The sequence below is a fragment of the Pelodiscus sinensis genome, chromosome 23 (genome assembly GCF_049634645.1).
Source record: "Pelodiscus sinensis isolate JC-2024 chromosome 23, ASM4963464v1, whole genome shotgun sequence".
Taxonomy (NCBI): Eukaryota; Metazoa; Chordata; order Testudines; family Trionychidae; genus Pelodiscus; species Pelodiscus sinensis.
Window position 1 is genome coordinate 2190010 of NC_134733.1, and position 23011 is coordinate 2213020.

The following is a 23011-nucleotide window of genomic DNA, read 5'->3' on the forward strand; positions in this document are numbered from 1 at the left end:
TACAACAAAGAAAAGACAAACTTTCCAAACTGCTCCACACCACAGGCTACAACAGCAACTACCTCAACCCACCGGATACTATTGTTAACCTCTCCAGCTACAAACTCAATCCAGCAGAAGAGTCTGTCTTATCCCGGGGTCTCTCTTTCTGCCCCACATCCCCCACAAACTGGATACAATTTTGTGGTGACCTTGAAGCTTTTTTTCGCCGCCTCCGCCTCCGAGAATATTTCCAAACCACCAATGAACACCAATCTGACCCCTATCAACACAAAAGGAAAAATAATTCTATATGGACTCCCCCTGACGGTCGGAATTACAATCTGGATTTCTATATACAAAGCTTCCGCAACAACGCACAGACTGACATTATTCGCAAACGACAACAAGCGACACAATCTCAGCCGCGCTGAACACCATGCCATCCAGAGTCTCAAAAAACAACCTGGACATTATAATCAAACCAGCTGACAAAGGGGGTGCTGTGGTCATTATGAATAAGGCCGACTATAACCAGGAGGCAACCAGACAACTCTCCAACACCACATTTTACAAACCTCTCTCCTCTGATCCCACCTTGGAATACCAAAAGAAACTACACTGTCTCCTTAAAAGCCTTCCCACAGCTACTCGGGAACAAATCCACACAGAAACACCTTCTGACCCCCGACCAGGATTGTTCTATCTGCTTCCCAAGATCCATAAACCTGGACACCCCGGACGTCCCATCATCTCTGGTATCAGCACGCTCACTACTGGTCTATCCAGCTATGTAGACTCTCTCCTCAAACCCTGAACAACCAACACCCCCAGCTATCTCCAAGATACTACTGACTTCCTAAGGAAACTACATAACATTGATAACCTCCCCAATAACACCATCCTTGCCACCATGGACGTAGAAGCACTATACACCAACATCCCACATGAAGACGGATTACAAGCAATTAGAAACACTATCCCAGAGGACACCACTTCCAATCTGACAGCAGACCTATGTAACTTTGTTCTCACCCACAATAATTTCCAGTTTGAGAACAACTTATACCTCCAGATCAGCGGCACAGCCATGGGTACACACATGGCCCCACAGTATGCTAATATCTTTATGGCTGACCTAGAACGTTTCCTCAACTTCCGTCCACTTTCACCCCTTCTCTACCTACGGTACATCGATGACATCTTTATGATCTGGACACATGACCAAGAGACACTGGAGACATTCCACAGAGATTTCAACAACCTACACCCCACCATCAACCTCAGCCTGGACCATTCTACACGAGAGATCCATTTCCTGGACACCACCGTACAAATCAACAATGGAAAATTAGACACCACCCTCTACAGAAAACCCACGGACTCATACAGTTACCTACATGCTTCCAGCTCCCATCCAGCACACACCATACGATCCATCATCTATAGCCAAGCCCTTTGATACAACCGCATCTGCTCTAATCCAACTGACAGAGACCAGAAACTTCAGGATCTCTACCAAGCATTTATAAACCTCAACTACCCACCCGGAGAAATAAAAAAGCAAATTGAAAGAGCCAGACGAATACCTAGAAACCATCTACTTCAAGACAGACCCAAGAATACCAACAATAGAACACCACTTGTCATCACCTACAGCCCCCAACTTAAACCTGTCCAACACATTATCAATAAACTACAGCCTATACTGGAACAGGATACTAAACTCCAAGAGGTTCTGGGAGACAGAACCATAGTCTCCTAGGGTATGTCTACACTACCCCCCTAGTTCGAACTAGGGGGGTAATGTATGCATACCGAACTTGCTAATGAAGCCCGGGATTTGAATTTCCCGGGCTTCATTAGCATAAAGCCGGCGCCGCCATTTTTAAAAGCCGGCTAGTGCGAACCCCGTGCCGCGCGGCTACACGCGGCACGGACTAGATAGTTCGGATTAGGCTTCTAATCCGAACTATCTGTACGCCTCGTACAGATAATTACCTGCATCCTGCTTCAGAAGCCTTTCAAATCTGCACTTGAAAGGGAATCCTCTGAACTGTCATTCATGCTAAAATTCGACACTCTACGCATGGGTCTCAACAAAGACCCCAGTTATCTTACCCATTACAAAGATAGCTTCCCCAATTATCACCTCTAATACCATTAGCTCACAGACATTTACCTTCCCCCCGCCCCGCATCCCCCTTCTGTTCTGAAATTTGATTTGTCCTTTTCATATGGGTTCTTTTTTTTTTTAATTGTATCCTTTGGTATATATGGTTGTGACTATTTTCTTCCACTATTTGATCTGAGGAAGTGGGTCCGGCCCACGAAAGCTCATCACCTAATAAACCATCTTGTTAGTCCTGTATTTTGTTTCAGCTACCCCAGACTAACACGGCTACATTTCTATCACTATTATGTCCCCTCTCACTCTTCTCCTTTCCAACCTAAACAAGCCCAATTCTATCAGTCTTCCTTCATAGGTCATGTTCTCTAGACCATTAATCATCCTTGTTGCTCTTCTCTGGACCCTCTCCAATTTCTCCACATCTTTCTTGAAATGTGGTGCCTAGAAGTGGACCCAATACTCCAGCTGAGTCCTAATCAGTGCAGAGTAGAGCGGAAGAATGACATCTCGTGTCTTGCTCACAATACACCTGTTAATGCAGCCCAGAATCATGTTTGCTTTTTTTGCAACAGCATCACACTGCTGACTCATATTCAACTTGAGGTCCACTATGACCCCTAGATCCTTTTCTGCTGTACTCCTTCCTAGACAGTTGCTTCCCATTCTGTATGTGTGAAACTGATTGTTCTTTCCTAAGTGGAGCACTTTGCATTTCTTCTTATTAAACTTCATCCTATTTACCTCAGACCATTTCTCCAGTTTGTCCAGATCATTTTGAAGTATGACCATGTCCTCCAAAGCAGATGCAACCCCTCCCAGCTTCAGATTATTTGCAAACTTAATAAGCGTACTCTCTATGCCAATATCTAAATCAGCGATGAAGATATTGAACAGAACCAGTCCAAAACAGGTCCCTGCAGAACCCCACTTGTTATGCCTTTCCAGCATGATTATGAACCATTAATAACTAGTCTCTGAGAATGGTTATCCAGCCAGTTATGCACCCACCTTATAGTAGCCCCATGTAAGTTGTATTTGCCTAGTTTATTGATAAGAAGATCATGCGAGACCATATCAAATGCCTTACTAAAGTCTAGGTATACCACGTCCACTGCTTCTCCCTTATCCACAAGACTTGTTATCCTATCAAAGAAAGCTATCAGATTGGTTTGACATAATTTGTTCTTTACAAATCCATGCTCGCTGTTACCTATCACCTTATAATCTTCCAGGTGTGTGCAGATTAATTCCTTAATTACTTGCTCCATTATCTGTCCTGGCACAGAAGTTAAACTGATCAGTCTGTAATAGAGAGGTAGCCGTGTTAGTCTGGTCTTGCTGAAACAAAAGACAGGACTATGCAGCACTTTAGAGACTAACAAGATGGTTTATTAGATGATGAGCTTTCATGGGCCAGACCCACTTCCTCAGATCAAATTATGGAAGAAAATTGGCACAACCATATATACCAAAGGGATACAATCAAAAAAAGTGAACACACTTAAAACTGACAAATCAGATTATCAATTAGCACCCCTAATATCATTATCTCAGACACTAACCTCCCCCACACACCCCTCTGTTCTAAAATCTGATTTGTCAGTTTTATGTGTGTTCACTTTTTTTAATTGTATCCCTTTGGTAGATATGGTTGTGCCAATTTTCTTCCATAATTTGATCTGAGGAAGTGGGTCTGGCCCACAAAAGCTCATCATCTAATAAACCATCTTGTTAGTCTTTAAAGTGCTGCATAGTCCTGTTTTTTGACCAGTCTTCAGTTTCCTGGGTTGTTCTTATTTCCCTTTTTATAGATGGGCACTAGATTTGCCTTTTTCCAGTCTTCTGGAATCTCTCCTGTCTTCCATGATTTTTCAAAGATGATAGCTAAAGGCTCAGATACCTCCTCTATCAGCTCCTTGAGTATTCGAGGATGCATTTCATCAGGCCCTGGTGACTTGCAGACATCTAACTTTTCTAAGGCTACATCTAGACAACTTCCCTCTACTGCTAAAGCCTATGCAAATGAAGCAAAGATTAGCACATTGCTGTGCTTCATTTGCATAATTAATTAGGAGCCATTTTTGTGCAAGAGGTTTTTGCACAAGAGCTGTTCTTCCCCATTTTTTTCAGGAAGAACGGCTCTTGAGCAAGAGGTGGAGGTTTGTACAAAAAGGTGCTGTGTAGATGGCACCTTTTTGCGCAAAAATGGCTCCTAATTAATTATGCAAATGAAGTGCAGCAATATGCTAATCCGTGCTTTATTTGCTTGACCCTTTTGCGGAAGAGGGACGCTGTGTAGACTTAGCCTAAGTGATTTTTAACTTGCTCTTTTTATTTTATCTTCTAAACCTACCCCCTTCCCACCAGCATTCACTATGTCAGGCATCCTTCATCAGAGATCTTGCTGAAGACCAAAACAAAGACGCGTGTCTGCCAATTCCAAGCCTCCTGTTACTGTTTTCCCCTCCGCACTGAGCAGTGGGCCTACCCCAGGGGTAGGCAATAATATTTGCCCAGGGGCCACTTCAAAAATGATTGAAGTAACCTCAGGCCATGCCAGAAGGGGTGGGGCTACCCCACCCCCAGTCCATGATTGGTCTGCGAGTGGGGGAGCCCCTTTGGGAGACACCCATGCCCTGGAAGAGGCTTGGCACGCTCCCCCACCCCCAGGCCAATCAGGGCTTGGGGACAGAGGAGCGCAGGAAGCCTCCTCCCACCCTGCGAGGAGCACGTGGCACTTGGAAGTGCCACAGGCTCCTCGCAGGGCCAGTGCAGGGTGCAGGAAGTTTCACGCAGCTCCCTCCCCCACAGCGTCCTCCATTCTCACCCCCTCCTCCCGCCCAGCGAGCAGCACGTGGCACTTCAAAGCACCGTGCGCTGCTCGCCGGACGGAGGCAGAGTGGAGAAGGCTTTGGGCACTCCCCTGCCCCCAGGTCCTAATTGGCCTGTGGGCAGGGGAGCAGCAGGGCCTCCTCGGGCCAGATCCACCCTCTTGGTCCTGCCCGCAGAAGCCCTTTTGCCCACCCCTGGACTATCCTGTCCTTGGTCTTCCTCTTGCTTCTAATGTATTTATAGAATGTCTTCTTATTTCCCTGTACGTCTGTAGCTAGTTTGAGCTCGTTCTGTGCCTTTGCCTTTCTAATCTTGCACCTGCATTCCTGTATCGTTTGCCTATATTCATCCTTTGTAAGTTGTCCTAGTTTCCATTTTTATATGACTCCTTTTTCATTTTGAGATCATGCAAGATCTCCTGGTTAAGCCAAGGCAGACTTTTGCCGTACGTTCTGTCTTTCCTACACAGCAGAATAGCTTCCTTTTGGGCCCTTAATAATGTCCCTTTGAAAAACTGCCAACTCTCTTCAGTTGTTTTTCCTCTTAGTCTTACTTCCAATGGGACCTTACCTACCAATTCCTTGAGCTTACCAAAATCTGCCTTCCTGAAATCCATTGTCTCTATTTTGCTGTTCTCCCTCCTACCATTCCTTAGAATCATGAACTCTATGATTTCATGATCACTTTCGCCCAAGCTGCCTTCCACTTTCAAATTCTGAACCAGTTCCTCCCTATTTGTTAAAATCAAATCTAGAACAGCTTCCCCCGCACGGTAGCTTTTTCAACCGTCTGAAATAAAAACTTGTTTTCAATGCAGTCCAAGAACTTATTGGATAGTCTGTGCCCTGCTGTGTTAGTTTCCCAGCATATATCTGGATAGTCGAAGTCCCCATCACCACCAAATCCTGCGCTTTGGATGATTTTGTGAGTTGTTTAGAAAAAGCCTCATTCACCTCTTCCACCTGAGTAGGAGGCCTGTAGTAGACTCCTAGCATGACATCACCCTTGTTTTTTACCCCTTTTAACCGAACCCACGTCTGTCTCCTACGTCCATCTCCATGTTAGTCCAAGTGTGTACATTTTTAATATATAAGGCAACACCCTCCTCCCTTTTCCCCTGCCTATCCTTCCTGGAGAAAGCTGGACCCTTCTGTACCAATATTCCAGTCGTGTGTATTATCCCGCCAAGTCTCTCTGATACCAACGATGTCATAGTTGTGTTTATTCATTAGCACTTTCAGTTCTTCCTGCTTATTCCCCATACTTCTTGCATTTGTATATACGCATCTAAGATACTGATTGATCTTGCCTCCCAGTTCTGCCTTGTCCCTCCTTTTTCTCTGCTATTGTAGCCCACACTCCCTCCCATTTCCAACCCATCTCCCAGGTCTCCATGTTCTCCACTTAGCTGTGGGCTTTGGTCACCTGCCCCTGTAAAACCTAGTTTAAAGCCCTCCTCTCTAGGTTAGCCAGTCTGCATCCAAATACGGTCTTCTCCTTCCTTGAAAGGTGAACCCCATCCCTGCTTAGCAGTCCTTCTTGGAACAGCACCCTGTGGTCGAGGAAGCCAAAGCCCTCCTGGTGACACCATCTTCGCAGCCAGGCATTCACCTCCAGGATGCACCTGTCTCTGCCTGGGCCCGACCTTTGACAGGACGGACTGAAGAGAACCCCACCTGCGCTCCAGACTCCTTCACCCGCACTCCCAGAGCCCTGGAGTCACTCTTGATCCGCTCAGTGTCACGCCTTGCAGCACCACTAGTGCCCACATGGATGAGTAGCGTGGGGTAGCAGTCAGAGGGCCATAACGTCTCGGGTATGGGCCCCTGGCAGGCAGCACCTCCCGAGATGACATGTCAGGACAACAGATGGGCGCCTCCGTCCCCCCGAGAAGGGAATCTCCGACCACCACTTCCCTAGGTTTCCTCCTCACAGTGGTGCCTGCAGACCTTCCAGCCTTGGGGGTACAAGGCTTCTCCTCTGCTGTAGGGGGTGATTCCTTATCTCCTGTATCAAGAAAAGTGTAATGGTTTCCTAGTACCACGGTGGGGTGGAGCAGTGCCTACTACCAGAAGTAACCAGCTGCCAATGACGCCCTGAGCCATCTCCTCCTCCACCAGTGGTGTGTCAGCAGTCCTGTGTACTGGGACAGCTACCTCAGCTGTCTCCTCATGAACGCGGTCCAGGAATTGCTTGTGGATTCGGATGCTCCTCAATCTAGCCACCGCCTCCTGTAGCTCTCCCACCTGCTGCCTGAGAGATTCCACTAGCAGACAGCTTTCACATTGGCTGGTCCCCCAGCCTGGATATCAGTAAGGAGGAATTGCAAGCCACAGGCCCTGCAAAACCACACCAGGATCTGGGGAGAGGCATCCATACTCAGGTGGTCTGTCTGACTACAGGCGTAGGCGGAGGAGACAGCAGTGCTGGCACAGGTGTTGTGGGTCTTCCAAACCATCATAGGCCTCCCTCTTTCAAACTCCCTCAAACTCCCCTGTCCGCTTCGCTCCTGGCTTTTAAAGCCTGCTCGCCCAGGTCAGGCCTGCCCCCTCGTGAGTCACACAGGGGAAGGCTAATCCTGAGGCTGATCAAAGGCAATCAAGGGAACAAAGGATCAGGCACTCAGTCCCAACTTCCGCAAGTAACTGAAACTGGCAGCCTGTTTAGTGGCGGGATCTCTTGCTCTCCCTCCTAAACTTCCGTCTGCAGCCCCCTGTCCGCTTCACTCCCCTGGACACTTCCCAATGCTTGGTGAAGGGAAGGGTGAAAGTCTCTCAGGGTATGTCTACACTGCCACCCCAGTTCGAACTAGGGTGGCTAATGTAGGCAATCGAAGTTGCAAATGAAGCCTGGGATTTAAATATCCCAGGCTTCATTTGCATCTTGCCGGGCGCTGCCATTTTTAAATCCCCGTTAGTGCGTTACTAGAGAGCCTAATTCAAACTACCTACTCCGTGCCGCATGTAGCCGCGGGCACCAAGTCCACACTAACGGGAATTTAAAAATGGCATCGCCCGGCAAGATGCAAATGAAGCCCGGGATATTTAAATCCCGGGCTTCATTTGCAACTTTGATTGCCTACATTAGCCACCCTAGTTCGAACCAGTGAGGCACAGCGCCCGGAGGCGGAGTGTGAACAGCTGACGAGCAGGGCTCTTAAAGTGCAGTGCAGGGCCACAAGGATCGGCACTGGAGGCGGAAAGCCGGTGCTAGTTGTGCCAAGCACGGAGCGCAGCGGCTGCACTGCCAATGGGCGACTGACCGGTCCCTACAGCGCACTCAGCACAATGGTGTCTGTTTGCTTGGGTGGCTGTTGCTTGTTTTCATGTAATGGAAAGGCAGCTTGTGATCCCCTGAATGTCACGTATTTAAACTTGGAACACTGGACACGCCCCCAAAGAACCTGCAGAGGCAGACTGCCCAGAACCCGCATGAGACTGTCGATGAGATCTGTGGGGCCAAGCACCGTGAAGGGAGAAACTCCATCAAACCCTGGTTCGCGTCTGACTGTCCCTGTGTCAGCACCAGCCCTTCACAGACCCAGCCTGCTCTCTGCCCCCCTCCTGCCCCAAGAGCTCGCGTCAGCCCTTCCAGAAACCGAAGCCACCTACCGGGGCATCCTCTGCTGTTTGTGCTTCCCCAGGCTCCACGTACTGTGACCAGCTGGCCTCCTCCGGGGGGGAACTGCTCCTGACTGCATGCAGTTGGGGCCGCCGAGCCATTGCCTGGCTCTGGGTCCGCCTCCCCCTTGGTACCTTCCCTCCAGGACTTCCGCCTCCTGGCTCAGTCGACTCTCGGATGGCCCCCGAGTCCCCAAAGTATCCACGGGGACTTCCAAGGGGGGAGTCCCCAAGGGCGCCAGCTCTTTGTAGAAGCAGCAGGTCAGGGGCACAGCACCAGAGCAGCAGTTTGTCCCCTGCCTCGTGGTGGGTGTCCACAGCTCCTCCACTTCAACCCTGCAGCGCAATGCGTCCCGGTCACCGCCCCTTCCAGCCACGCACCTGCAGAGCTGCCCTTCTCGGGACTCCTTGGGCTGGCGTGAAGCTGGGACCGGACAGGCCTCCTCGCCTCAGCATGGCTCCAAGCTGGGCTCCACAGGGGCTGGCCTGAGCGCGCTCCATCCCTCCCCCGCAAGGGGACTTTCACAATCCCAAAGGAAGTCAAGGGGGGGAGGGTCACCTGAGGGCAGGGCAGAGAGTCCAAAGCAATGACCAGAGAGGCAAGGCCAGGCCTTGTAGAGCAGGCACCGGAGAACAGTCATGATGCTGTGGTGCACTCCCAGCACCTCAACGCTGTAGCCATGGCACCCAGCACCCCTGTGGCGGCTAGTCGGGCCCCCCCCCCGATCCTGCACCCCGTCTGCAGCAAGATGAGATTCCACCAGCCAGTAGAACAGAGGGTTTATTGCTTCTGTGAGGTGCAGCACAGCCTGGGTTCGAGGTGGGCATCGGAGTGAGGGCCCAGGCAGCCTCAGATCCCTTGGGGTGGGGTCCACAGGCCCCCGAACCTCCAGTACTCAGCTTGGTCTCTTCTCTTCATGTTTCCCAGCCAAGAAGTGCCCAGCTCCCAGGCCCTGCCCCCAGCCCGGTGTCCGTCTCCCCTCCCTCCCTTTGTCTGTCCCCGGGAAGAGCCCTGTTATCTGCTCAGGCTGGGACGGGGTGTCTGGGCCAACACACACGTGGGTGAGTCAGTGGGAATCACACAGCACAGTGTAGGGGACCCCGGGTTACAGAGCAGACAGCCCCCCACTACGTCACAACCCTGGTGCTGTAGCCATGACACCTCGGCACCCCAACACCATAGCTATGGCACCTTGACACCCCAGGCTGTAGCTATGGCACCTTGACACCCCGGGCTGTAGCTGTGACACCCCCGACACCCCAGGCTGTAGCTGTGGCACCTCGGCGCTGTAGCTGTTGCGCCTCTCACCGAGGTGGTTCCCGGGAGCTCAGCATCTGCGGCGCTAGCGCACTCTCAGAACCTGACCAGCACGGACGCCTCGAAAGTCACCGCGCTGGGACTTGCCTGTGCAGACAAGGTCTGACTCCTGGGGAAGTCAAGGCCATCACAGTCCCCAGCGTGGCAGACGGGCGGGCAGTGGAGCTGAGTGGGACTCAGATTAGGAGCACGGATAAAGTTCATTCTGGAGCAAATGGCTGTGAGCTGGTGCAGGCCACCTGTGAGACGCCAGCAGAGAGGAGAGAGAGTGGAGCCTGGCGCAGGAGGCTTGGATGTCCCTGGCCCGGACAGTGGCTCACGCGTGGGCGCAGCAGAGGTTGTGCAAGGACACGGGACGGAGGAGCAGGAAGATGAGTGCCGAGGCACTGGCCAAGCGAAGAGTGGAGGAGGGCAAAGGCACAGGACGCACTCAGCTGTCTCAAGCAGCAGGGGATTGCAGGAGAATAAGAACATGAACTGGGCAGCAGGGCACTCCTTGGCCCCAGAGTGGGCCCCGTCCGCTGCACTCAATGGAGATTTGCTCCTTTCGCTCACGGGAGCCAGGCCCCAGAGCACTAGCCAAAGGGATCCGTTGGAGAGCAGGAAGGGGCTGGCTGCAGCAGGCAGAGCTTGCAAAGGAGCAGCCGGGACGCGAGAGGCTTGTGGGGGAAGGAGCCGAGGAGCAGGGAGTGGACGGAAGCGAACAAAGAACCGGATCAGCGCCAGCGGCGAGGCTTTACAGTCCAGAGATGTGGCAACGTTTCCTGAAGGACACGGCAAAGGCCTTGTTGCTGGAGTCACTGAAGCCCCGGCAGGGCAGCACGCTGGGAACCGTGCTGCGAGGCACAGCCGGGTGCGGGCGTGCGGGGCAGGGCTGGGAAAGGTCTGACCATCTGCAGCAGCCGTCGCCAACCTGGTCCTTGCGACCGGCGGGTGGACCCTGGAGCCGCAGCCAGTTGAGTGCAATCTCCGGACACTGAAGTCCAGCAGGGCTCCGACGGGCTGCCTGCCCACCCGGCTCCAGGCTGCTCCCAGAAGCCTCTGGCTGCAGGCTTGTCTCTGTGCGCCCCGTGGAGGGAGGGGGATGCTTGTGCCTGCAGCTCCCAGGGGCTGAGTCCTGGCCAATGGGAGCTGGGAGGGCAGTGCTGGGAGGGGGGACATGCTGTCCCTCTCCCCCTGCGAGGAGCCTGCAGCTGGTCACTTTGGGGAGCGGCATGGGGCCCTGCTGAGGTGAGCAAGTCCCAGCCGGAGCCTCCACCTCGCACCTCCTCCCAGAGCCACCTGCACGCCAAACTGTGCCCCAGCATGGAGCCCCGCCCCCCAGCCAGCTCCTTGTACCCTCTCCTGCACCCAACCTCCATCCTAGCCTGGAGCCCCCTCCCAGAGCTTGCACCCCTCACTCCTTCCTCGCCAGAACCCCTTGGCCCAGCCCAGGGAAAGGTGGGAGTGGGGAGAGCAAATGACAGAGAGGGGGGAATGGAGTGGGCGGGGATTGAGGAAGGAAGGGGTCTCAGGGAAGGGGATGGTAGCTCCTGGGTTTCCCTGAGATGTAAAACGCGATATTGGGCAAAGAAAGGCTGGAGACCACTGGCCTGCGATACATTCTGGCTCTCCTGACGGCCGTTTCTAACTATGTTCCCTGTGAGCTGGGTGCTTGTGCAGCACTCGGGAAAGATCCAAATGCCAACCAGCTGATTAGCAGAGCACCCCAGCCAGCTTTTGTGTTTCTATTAGTGGTGCACATCTGCACATGCCTTAGTGCATGAAAATTATTCCACACATGGATGGAAAAGCTTAGAAGGAACATTGTTTCTAAGTGCCAAAATCAGACCTGAGCCAATGAGTCAATGTACTTACATATTTGATAATATTCTCTACACAATTTCAGCCTCGTTATTAAGAATTCACAGTTCTAACCACTCCTTCCCAAAGAGAGAGAACTCCAGCAGCAGACCAGAGGAGATTCCTGGAGGCTTGGAACAATTCCTCTGTGAGAAGGAACGGAAAACCTTAGGGCATTTCGTTTCGAAAAGACAGAGGGGAAAGTAAAAACTCGACACTTTCGGGAAGGCAACTGCAGCCCCAACTCACTCGCACTGGAAGCGGTGTTGCTTGGCTGTGATTGGTCCCGTAGGTCCCGGTGGGAAGGGTGCGTTCCCAGACTGGACGAGCATAAGTCTCAGAGCAGAAACCCCAACACCAGCACAGTGGGGACTAGGGATGGCATCTGCCCCGGCCCAGATGTGCACGCACGTGGGCAGTGCTGATCGCTTGTCCCGTCCTGACGCGAGCCCGAGCCCCTCACACTACAGGGCTATGGCTATGGCCGCAGCAGAGCCGGGCCTCTCCCAGGGCCCTCTCCATCTTGGGACTGGCTTTGACGCTGGCCTGCTGCTCTGCCAGCATAGGCCAGCGGGCGGGGGCCCTCAGGGACACAGCCGCCTAGGAGAGGAGCAGATGGGCTGCCAAACAGCAACTGGGCAAAGGGATCGGTGTGGCTGGCATTTCGCTCCCACTCTAGATCTGCTCTAAAAGTGGATGTCTGGGGGTGGGGGCAGTCAAACGGGGGTTCGGTGCGTCCGTGTGTGCGCATGCCCGTGCAGGGCAGTTGGTGTGTTTGAATCTAGGCACGTCAGCCTGGCTTGCGGGTCCGGGTGATTGTGGCAGGTTGTGCTGTTCCCAGCTGTGAGCAGAAACCTGCGAGTGTCCCCCCAGCTGCACCGCCGTTGGACAACTCCCGTGATCTGCCACACACTCGCAGCTGCGCTGCTAGCACCAGCTGGGGTCCTCCTGCGGCTGATGAGACGCTGTGGGGTGACTCCGGCCTCCTGGGCTAGACAACAGCCAGAGGAGACTCCAGCTCCTGCATGTGCTCAGCCCAGTACAGCCGAGTGGGCCGGGGACCACAGCACCCTCCACCATGCCCAGGGGACACCCCGGCACAACAGCCCCGTGCTGGGCCACTCCGGGAGACGGCACGGCCCTTCCTTCCGCTCACCCCCAGCACCCACCAGGGCACAGGCAGCACGCACCATAGCCCCTGTTTGCTCCGCTGGGAGCCTCAGACTTACCCCATGCGACGGGTGTGTCAGCCAGCCCCAGTCCCCGGGGATCACTGCCGTGTCCAGTAAGTTCACTAGAAAACACAGGAGGAAAAACACGTTAGAAACATGCTCAACTGTCACAAACAGCCTGAGAAGCAGCACAGTCCAACGTACACCGTGAAGCCTCTTGTTACCATCCTGCAGCACAGCCCAACGTACACCGTGAGGCCCCGTGCTCCCACCCCGCAGCACTGCCCAACATACACCATGAGGCCCCATACTCCCACCCCACAGCACTGCCCAACATACACCGTGAGGCCCCGTGCTCCCACCCCACAGCACAGCCCAACATACACCATGAGGCCCCATACTCCCACCCCACAGCACTGCCCAACATACACCATGAGGCCCCATACTCCCACCCCGCAGCACAGCCCAACATACACCATGAGGCCCCATACTCCCACCCCACAGCACTGCCCAAGATACACCATGAGGCCCCATACTCCCACCCCGCAGCACAGCCCAACATACACCATGAGGCCCCATACACCCACCCCACAGCACAGCCCAACATACACCATGAGGCCCTGTGCTCCCACCCTGCAGCACAGCCCAACATACACCATGAGGCCCCATACTCCCACCCCGCAGCACAGCCCAACATACACCATGAGGCCCCATACTCCCACCCCACAGCACAGCCCAACATACACCATGAGGCCCTGTGCTCCCACCCTGCAGCACAGCCCAACATACACCTGTGACGGCGCGTTGGGGGTTCGCCGTCTCCTGCACCCCGAAATGGCACAAACAGACTGCACCAGCCAGTGGAATTGAGGGTGGTTTATTGCTCCTCCAGCACAGCGCAGCACAGATGTAATCTGGTTACAGGAACTGGGGCTAAGAGGCCTCAGTGCCCCCCCTTGAGATAGGGGAGTCCCAGCCCCCTCCCCAGCTCCTTATTCCCTGCCTTCCAGATAGGAACTAACTAACCCTCTCCAAGCCATGCCCCCCAGCCAGGGCAGCATCCACCTTCCTTTGTTCCTCTCCATGGGGGGTGTCTGGCCACTGGTTCAACAAGTTTGGCATTACCTCTGCCTAGTGAGGTTTTCCCTGCTGGGTCTTGCTCCAGACAGCAGGGGTCACCACAGCCCAACAAGTACCCCCACTACGTCACAACACCATGAGGCCCCATACTCCCACCCCACAGCACAGCCCAACATATACCATGAGGCCCCATACTCCCACCCCACAGCCCATCCCAACATACACCATGAGGCCCCGTGCTCCCACCCCACAGCACTGCCCAACATACACCGTGAGGCCCCATACTCCCACCCCACAGCACAGCCCAACATACACCATGAGGCCCCATACTCCCACCCCACAGCACAGCCCAACATACACCGTGAGGCCCCATACTCCCACCCCACAGCACAGCCCAACATACACCGTGAGGCCCCATACTCCCACCCCACAGCACAGCCCAACATACACCATGAGGCCCCATACTCCCACCCCACAGCACTGCCCAACATACACCACGAGGCCCCATACTCCCACCCCACAGCCCATCCCAACATACACCGTGAGGCCCCGTGCTCCCACCCTGCAGCACTGCCCAACGTACACCGTGAGGCCCCGTGCTCCCACCCCGCAGCACTGCCCAACATACACCGTGAGGCCCCGTGCTCCCACCCCGCAGCACTGCCCAACATACACCGTGAGGCCCTGTGCTCCCACCCCGCAGCACAGCCCAACATACACCGTGAGGCCCCGTGCTCCCACCCCGCAGCACAGCCCAACATACACCGTGAGGCCCCGTGCTCCCACCCCGCAGCACTGCCCAACATACACCGTGAGGCCCTGTGCTCCCACCCCGCAGCACAGCCCAACATACACCATGAGGCCCTGTGCTCTCACCCCACAGCACAGCCCAACATACACCGTGAGGCCCCATATTCCCACCCCACAGCACTGCCCAACATACACCATGAGGCCCCATACTCCCACCCCACAGCACAGCCCAACATACACCATGAGGCCCCATACTCCCACCCCACAGCACTGCCCAACATACACCATGAGGCCCCATACTCCCACCCCACAGCACAGCCCAACATACACCATGAGGCCCCATACTCCCACCCCACAGCACAGCCCAACATACACCATGAGGCCCCATACTCCCACCCCACAGCACAGCCCAACATACACCATGAGGCCGCATACTCCCACCCCACAGCACTGCCCAACATACACCATGAGGCCCCATACTCCCACCCCACAGCACAGCCCAACATACACCATGAGGCCCCATACTCCCACCCCACAGCCCATCCCAACGTACACCGTGAGGCCCCGTGCTCCCACCCCGCAGCCCATCCCAACATACACCGTGAGGCCCCGTGCTCCCACCCCGCAGCCCATCCCAACATACACCGTGAGGCCCCGTGCTCCCACCCCGCAGCCCATCCCAACATACACCGTGAGGCCCTGTGCTCCCACCCCGCAGCCCATCCCAACATACACCGTGAGGCCCTGTGCTCCCACCCCGCAGCCCATCCCAACATACACCATGAGGCCCCGTGCTCCCACCCCGCAGCACTGCCCAACATACACCATGAGGCCCCGTGCTCCCACCCCGCAGCACTGCCCAACATACACCGTGAGGCCCTGTGCTCCCACCCCACAGCACAACCCAACATACACCGTGAGGCCCCGTGCTCCCACCCTGCAGCACTGCCCAACATACACTGTGAGGCCCCGTGTTCCCACCCCGCAGCACAGCCCAACATACACAGTGAGGCCCCGTGCTCCCACCCTGCAGCACTGCCCAACATACACTGTGAGGCCCCGTGCTCCCACCCTGCAGCACAGCCCAACATACACCGTGAGGCCCTGTGTTCCCACCCCGCAGCACAGCCCAACATACACCGTGAGGCCCCGTGCTCCCACCCTGCAGCACTGCCCAACATACACCGTGAGGCCCCGTGCTCCCACCCTGCAGCACTGCCCAACGTACACCGTGAGGCCCCGTGCTCCCACCCTGCAGCACAGCCCAACATACACCGTGAGGCCCCGTGCTCCCACCCTGCAGCACTGCCCAACATACACCGTGAGGCCCCGTGCTCCCACCCTGCAGCACTGCCCAACGTACACCGTGAGGCCCCGTGCTCCCACCCTGCAGCACTGCCCAACATACACCATGAGGCCCCAAACTCCCACCCCACAGCACAGCCCAACATACACCATGAGGCCCCATACTCCCACCCCACAGCACTGCCCAACATACACCATGAGGCCCCATACTCCCACCCCACAGCACTGCCCAACATACACCATGAGGCCCCATACTCCCACCCCACAGCACAGCCCAACATACACCATGAGGCCCCATACTCCCACCCCACAGCACTGCCCAACATACACCATGAGGCCCCATACTCCCACCCCACAGCACAGCCCAACATACACCATGAGGCCCCATACTCCCACCCCACAGCACTGCCCAACATACACCATGAGGCCCCATACTCCCACCCCACAGCACTGCCCAACATACACCATGAGGCCCCATACTCCCACCCCACAGCACAGCCCAACATACACCATGAGGCCCCATACTCCCACCCCACAGCACAGCCCAACATACACCATGAGGCCCCATACTCCCACCCCACAGCACAGCCCAACATACACCATGAGGCCGCATACTCCCACCCCACAGCACTGCCCAACATACACCATGAGGCCCCATACTCCCACCCCACAGCACAGCCCAACATACACCATGAGGCCCCATACTCCCACCCCACAGCCCATCCCAACGTACACCGTGAGGCCCCGTGCTCCCACCCCGCAGCCCATCCCAACATACACCGTGAGGCCCCGTGCTCCCACCCCGCAGCCCATCCCAACATACACCGTGAGGCCCTGTGCTCCCACCCCGCAGCCCATCCCAACATACACCGTGAGGCCCTGTGCTCCCACCCCGCAGCCCATCCCAACATACACCGTGAGGCCCTGTGCTCCCACCCCGCAGCACTGCCCAACGTACACCATGAGGCCCCGTGCTCCCACCCCGCAGCACTGCCCAACATACACCGTGAGGCCCTGTGCTCCCACCCCACAGCACAACCCAACATACACCGTGAGGCCCCGTGCTCCCACCCTGCAGCACTGCCCAACATACACCGTGAGGCCCTGTGTTCCCACCCCGCAGCACAGCCCAACATACACCGTGAGGCCCCGTGCTCCCACCCTGCAGCACTGCCCAACATACACTGTGAGGCCCCGTGCTCCCACCCTGCAGCACTGCCCAACGTACACCGTGAGCCCCGTGCTCCCACCCTGCAGCACAGCCCAACATACACCGTGAGGCCCCGTGCTCCCACCCCGCAGCACTGCCCAACATACACCGTGAGGCCCCGTGCTCCCACCCCGCAGCACAGCCCAACATACACCATGAGGCCCTGTGCTCCCACCCCGCAGCACTGCCCAACGTACACCGTGAGGCCCCGTGCTCCTACCCCGCAGCACTGCCCAACATACACCGTGAGGCCCTGTGCTCCCACCCCACAGCACAGCCCAACATACACCGTGAGGCCCTGTGCTCCCACCCCGCAGCACAGCCCAACATACACCATGAGGCCCTGTGCTCCCACCCCGCAGCACTGCCCAACATACACCGTGAGGCCCTGTGCTCCCACCCCACAGCACAGCCCAACATACACCGTGAGGCCCTGTGCTCCCACCCCACAGCACAGCCCAACATACACCGTGAGGCCCCGTGCTCCCACCCCGCAGCACAGCCCAACTTAAACGGAAGCAAAAAACAGGACTATGTAGCACTTTAAAGACTAACAAGATGGTTTATTAGGTGATGAGCTTTCGTGGGCCAGACCCACTTCCTCAGATCAAATAGTGGAAGAAAATTGGCACAACCATATATACCAAAGGATACAATTAAAAAAAGAACACATATGAAAAGGACAAATCACATTGCAGAACAGAAGGGGAATGAGGGGAGGAGGTAAATGTCTGTGAGCTAATGATATTAGAGGTGATAATTGGGGAAGCTATCTTTGTAATGGGTAAGATAATTAGAGTCTTTATTCAAACTTAAGTGTAAAGTGTGGAATTTAAGCATGAATGACAGTTCAGAGGATTCTCTTTCAAGTCTGGTGTTAAAAGGTCTTTGAAGCAGGATGCAGGTAATCAAGTCGTTGAGACAATGTCCTTTCTGGTTGAAATGGCAAGAAACTGTTTTTTCTTTGTGATCCTGTCTGATATCTGTTTTGTGGGCATTGATCCTTTGGCAAAGTATCTGAGACGTTTGTCCAATGCACATAGCAGACGGACACTTTTGGCACATGAGAGCATAAATCAAGAATATGTGTTCTTGATCTTATAACTCACTTGGTTAGGCCCAATAATGGTGTCAGCAGAATGAATATGTGGACAAAGCTGGCAACGGGGTTTGTTGCAAGGGAAGGTACCAGGGTTGGTATTAGTGTGGTATGTCCTGTGGTGGTTGGTAAGAATCATCTTGAGGTTAGGTGGCTGTCTATAGGAGACTATGGGTCTGTCTCCCAGAGCCTCTCGGAGTTTAGTATCCTGTTCCAATATAGGCTGTAGTTTATTGATAATGTGTTGGACAGGTTTAAGTTGGGGGCTGTAGGTGATGACAAGTGGTGTTCTTAAACTGTGAGCCTGTGTGCTCCCACACACAGAACAGCACAACCTACAACTGTAAGACCAATGTTCCTCCCCCACTGCTACAGCACACCCACCTAAACCATGAGGCCATGTGCTCCCACTCTGCGGCACACTCATCGACACCAGGAGACTGTGTGTTCCTGTCCCTCAGCTAAAGCACAGGCCAAACTACACCGTGAGGACCTGTGCTCCCATACCACAGCACCCCCCCCCCCCCACGTGTGGCCACGTACTAATGCCCCACAGCCAGAGGGGTGACAGCACAGGGACAGCCCTGCCGTGTGCCCCAGGAAAGGGCAGGGCATCAGGCGGAAGGAGTGGGATTCAACAGTCCTCAGCACTGCCCGGAGAGCGCTGTTTCCCCCGCCCCATGCTGCCTGGAGGGCGCCGCGCACCACTCTGGCAGCAATTTCTAGGGTTTGGGGCTCTGGCCGCTACAGTCGCAGCAGCAAGGAGGTCCAGGCCTCGGGGCACTTGCTCCATTTGTTCCCTGCCTGTGAGCAGGACAAACCGCAGCACAGCCAGCTACACCAGGAAGCCATGTGTGCCTACTCCAGGGCACAGCCCACAACTGCACCACAAGGTTGCATATTCCCCGCCACTGCACAACACAACCCACACCGGGAGGCTGCGTGCTCCCACCCCACGGCCCAGCACAACCCACACTGGAAGGCTGCGTGCTCCCACCCCACGGTCAGCACAACCCACACCAGGAGGCTGCGTGCTCCCACCCCACGGTCAGCACAACCCACACCAGGAGGCTGCGTGCTCCCACCCCACGGTCAGCACAACCCACACCAGGAGGCTGCGTGCTCCCACCCCACGGTCAGCACAACCCACACCGGGAGGCTGCGTGCTCCCACCCCACGGCCCAGCACAACCCATACCAGGCGGCTGCGTGCTCCCACCCCACTGTCAGCACAACCCACACCAGGAGGCTGCGTGCTCCCACCCCGCGGTCAGCACAACCCACACCGGGAGGCTGCGTGCTCCCACCCCACGGCCCAGCACAACCCACACCAGGAGGCTGCGTGCTCCCACCCCACGGTCAGCACAACCCACACCGGGAGGCTGTGTGCTCCCACCCCACGGCCCAGCACAACCCACACTGGAAGGCTGTGTGCTCCCACCCCACGGCCCAGCACAACCCACACCGGAAGGCTGTGTGCTCCCACCCCACGGCCCAGCACAACCCACACCGGGAGGCTGTGTGCTCCCACCCCACGGCCCAGCACAACCCACACCGGAAGGCTGTGTGCTCCCACCCCACGGCCCAGCACAACCCACACCGGGAGGCTGTGTGCTGCCACCCCACGGCCCAGCACAACCCACACCGGGAGGCTGTGTGCTCCCACCCCACGGCCCAGCACAACCCACACCGGAAGGCCGTGTGCTCCCACCCCACGGCACAACACAAGCCACACCGGGAGGCTGCGTGCTCCCACCCCACGGCCCAGCACAACCCACACCGGAAGGCTGCGTGCTCCCACCCCACCCCACCGCACAGCACAACCCACACCAGGAGGCTGCATGCTCCCACCCCACGGCACAACACAAGCCACACCGGGAGGCTGCGTGCTCCCACCCCACGGCCCAGCACAACCCACACCAGGAGGCTGCGTGCTCCCACCCCACGGTCAGCACAACCCACACCAGGAGGCTGCATGCTCCCACCACACGGTCAGCACAACCCACACCAGGCGGCTGCGTGCTCCCACCCCACGGTCAGCACAACCCACACCAGGAGGCTGCGTGCTCCCACCCCACGACCCAGCACAACCCACACCAGGAGGCTGCGTGCTCCCACCCCACGGTCAGCACAACCCACACCAGGAGGCTGCATGCTCCCACCACACGGTCAGCACAACCCACACCAGGCGGCTGCGTGCTCCCACCCCACGGTCAGCACAACCCACACCAGGAGGCTGCGTGCTCCCACCCCACGGTCAGCACAACCCACACCAGGCGGCTGCGTGCTCCCACCACACAGTCAGCACAACCCACAGCAGGCGGCTGCGTGCTCCCACCCCACGGTCAGCACAACCCACACCAGGAGGCTGCGTGCTCCCACCCCACGGTCAGCACAACCCACACCAGGCGGCTGCGTGCTCCCACCCCACGGTCAGCACAACCCACACCAGGCGGCTGCGTGCTCCCACCCCACTGTCAGCACAACCCACACCAGGAGACTGCGTGCTCCCACCCCACGGTCAGCACAACCCACACCAGGAGGCTGCGTGCTCCCACCCCATGGTCAGCACAACCCACACCGTGAGGCTGCGTGCTCCCACCACACGGTCAGCACAACCCACACCAGGAGACTGCGTGCTCCCACCACACGGTCAGCACAACCCACACCAGGAGACTGCGTGCTCCCACCCCACGGTCAGCACAACCCACACCAGGAGACTGCGTGCTCCCACCCCACGGTCAGCACAACCCACACCAGGAGGCTGCGTGCTCCCACCCCACGGCCCAGCACAACCCACACCGGAAGGCCGTGTGCTCCCACCCGACGGCACAACACAAGCCACACCGGGAGGCTGCGTGCTCCCACCCCACGGCCCAGCACAACCCACACCGGAAGGCTGCGTGCTCCCACCCCACCCCACCGCACAGCACAACCCACACCAGGAGGCTGCATGCTCCCACCCCACGGCACAACACAAGCCACACCGGGAGGCTGCGTGCTCCCACCCCACGGCCCAGCACAACCCACACCAGGAGGCTGCGTGCTCCCACCCCACGGTCAGCACAACCCACACCAGGAGGCTGCATGCTCCCACCACACGGTCAGCACAACCCACACCAGGCGGCTGCGTGCTCCCACCCCACGGTCAGCACAACCCACACCAGGAGGCTGCGTGCTCCCACCCCACGACCCAGCACAACCCACACCAGGAGGCTGCGTGCTCCCACCCCACGGTCAGCACAACCCACACCAGGAGGCTGCGTGCTCCCACCCCACGGCCCAGCACAACCCACACTGGAAGGCTGTGTGCTCCCACCCCACGGCCCAGCACAACCCACACCGGAAGGCTGTGTGCTCCCACCCCACGGCCCAGCACAACCCACACCGGGAGGCTGTGTGCTCCCACCCCACGGCCCAGCACAACCCACACCGGAAGGCTGTGTGCTCCCACCCCACGGCCCAGCACAACCCACACCGGGAGGCTGTGTGCTGCCACCCCACGGCCCAGCACAACCCACACCGGGAGGCTGTGTGCTCCCACCCCACGGCCCAGCACAACCCACACCGGAAGGCCGTGTGCTCCCACCCCACGGCACAACACAAGCCACACCGGGAGGCTGCGTGCTCCCACCCCACGGCCCAGCACAACCCACACCGGAAGGCTGCGTGCTCCCACCCCACCCCACCGCACAGCACAACCCACACCAGGAGGCTGCATGCTCCCACCCCACGGCACAACACAAGCCACACCGGGAGGCTGCGTGCTCCCACCCCACGGCCCAGCACAACCCACACCAGGAGGCTGCGTGCTCCCACCCCACGGTCAGCACAACCCACACCAGGAGGCTGCATGCTCCCACCACACGGTCAGCACAACCCACACCAGGCGGCTGCGTGCTCCCACCCCACGGTCAGCACAACCCACACCAGGAGGCTGCGTGCTCCCACCCCACGACCCAGCACAACCCACACCAGGAGGCTGCGTGCTCCCACCCCACGGTCAGCACAACCCACACCAGGAGGCTGCATGCTCCCACCACACGGTCAGCACAACCCACACCAGGCGGCTGCGTGCTCCCACCCCACGGTCAGCACAACCCACACCAGGAGGCTGCGTGCTCCCACCCCACGGTCAGCACAACCCACACCAGGCGGCTGCGTGCTCCCACCACACAGTCAGCACAACCCACAGCAGGCGGCTGCGTGCTCCCACCCCACGGTCAGCACAACCCACACCAGGAGGCTGCGTGCTCCCACCCCACGGTCAGCACAACCCACACCAGGCGGCTGCGTGCTCCCACCCCACGGTCAGCACAACCCACACCAGGCGGCTGCGTGCTCCCACCCCACTGTCAGCACAACCCACACCAGGAGACTGCGTGCTCCCACCCCACGGTCAGCACAACCCACACCAGGAGGCTGCGTGCTCCCACCCCATGGTCAGCACAACCCACACCGTGAGGCTGCGTGCTCCCACCACACGGTCAGCACAACCCACACCAGGAGACTGCGTGCTCCCACCACACGGTCAGCACAACCCACACCAGGAGACTGCGTGCTCCCACCCCACGGTCAGCACAACCCACACCAGGAGACTGCGTGCTCCCACCCCACGGTCAGCACAACCCACACCAGGAGGCTGCGTGCTCCCACCCCACGGCCCAGCACAAC

At 57.2% G+C, this 23011-nt stretch overlaps 1 protein-coding gene across 4 annotated transcripts in view; it reads right to left on the minus strand.

Annotated features, from left to right (window-relative positions):
- The window catches only part of EPHA8 (EPH receptor A8), a 150749-nt gene that overhangs the window by 107789 nt on the left and 19949 nt on the right, over window positions 1-23011 (minus strand). For 3 of the 4 annotated variants that reach the window (XM_075906310.1, XM_075906309.1, XM_075906308.1), the window contains exon 2: window positions 12952-13016. In XM_075906310.1, coding sequence (XP_075762425.1) covers window positions 12952-13016 — 65 coding nt within the window. Of the gene's footprint in view, window positions 1-11737; window positions 11870-12951; window positions 13017-23011 lie in introns of those variants that run through there. The other variant, XM_075906311.1, reaches the window with a different exon arrangement.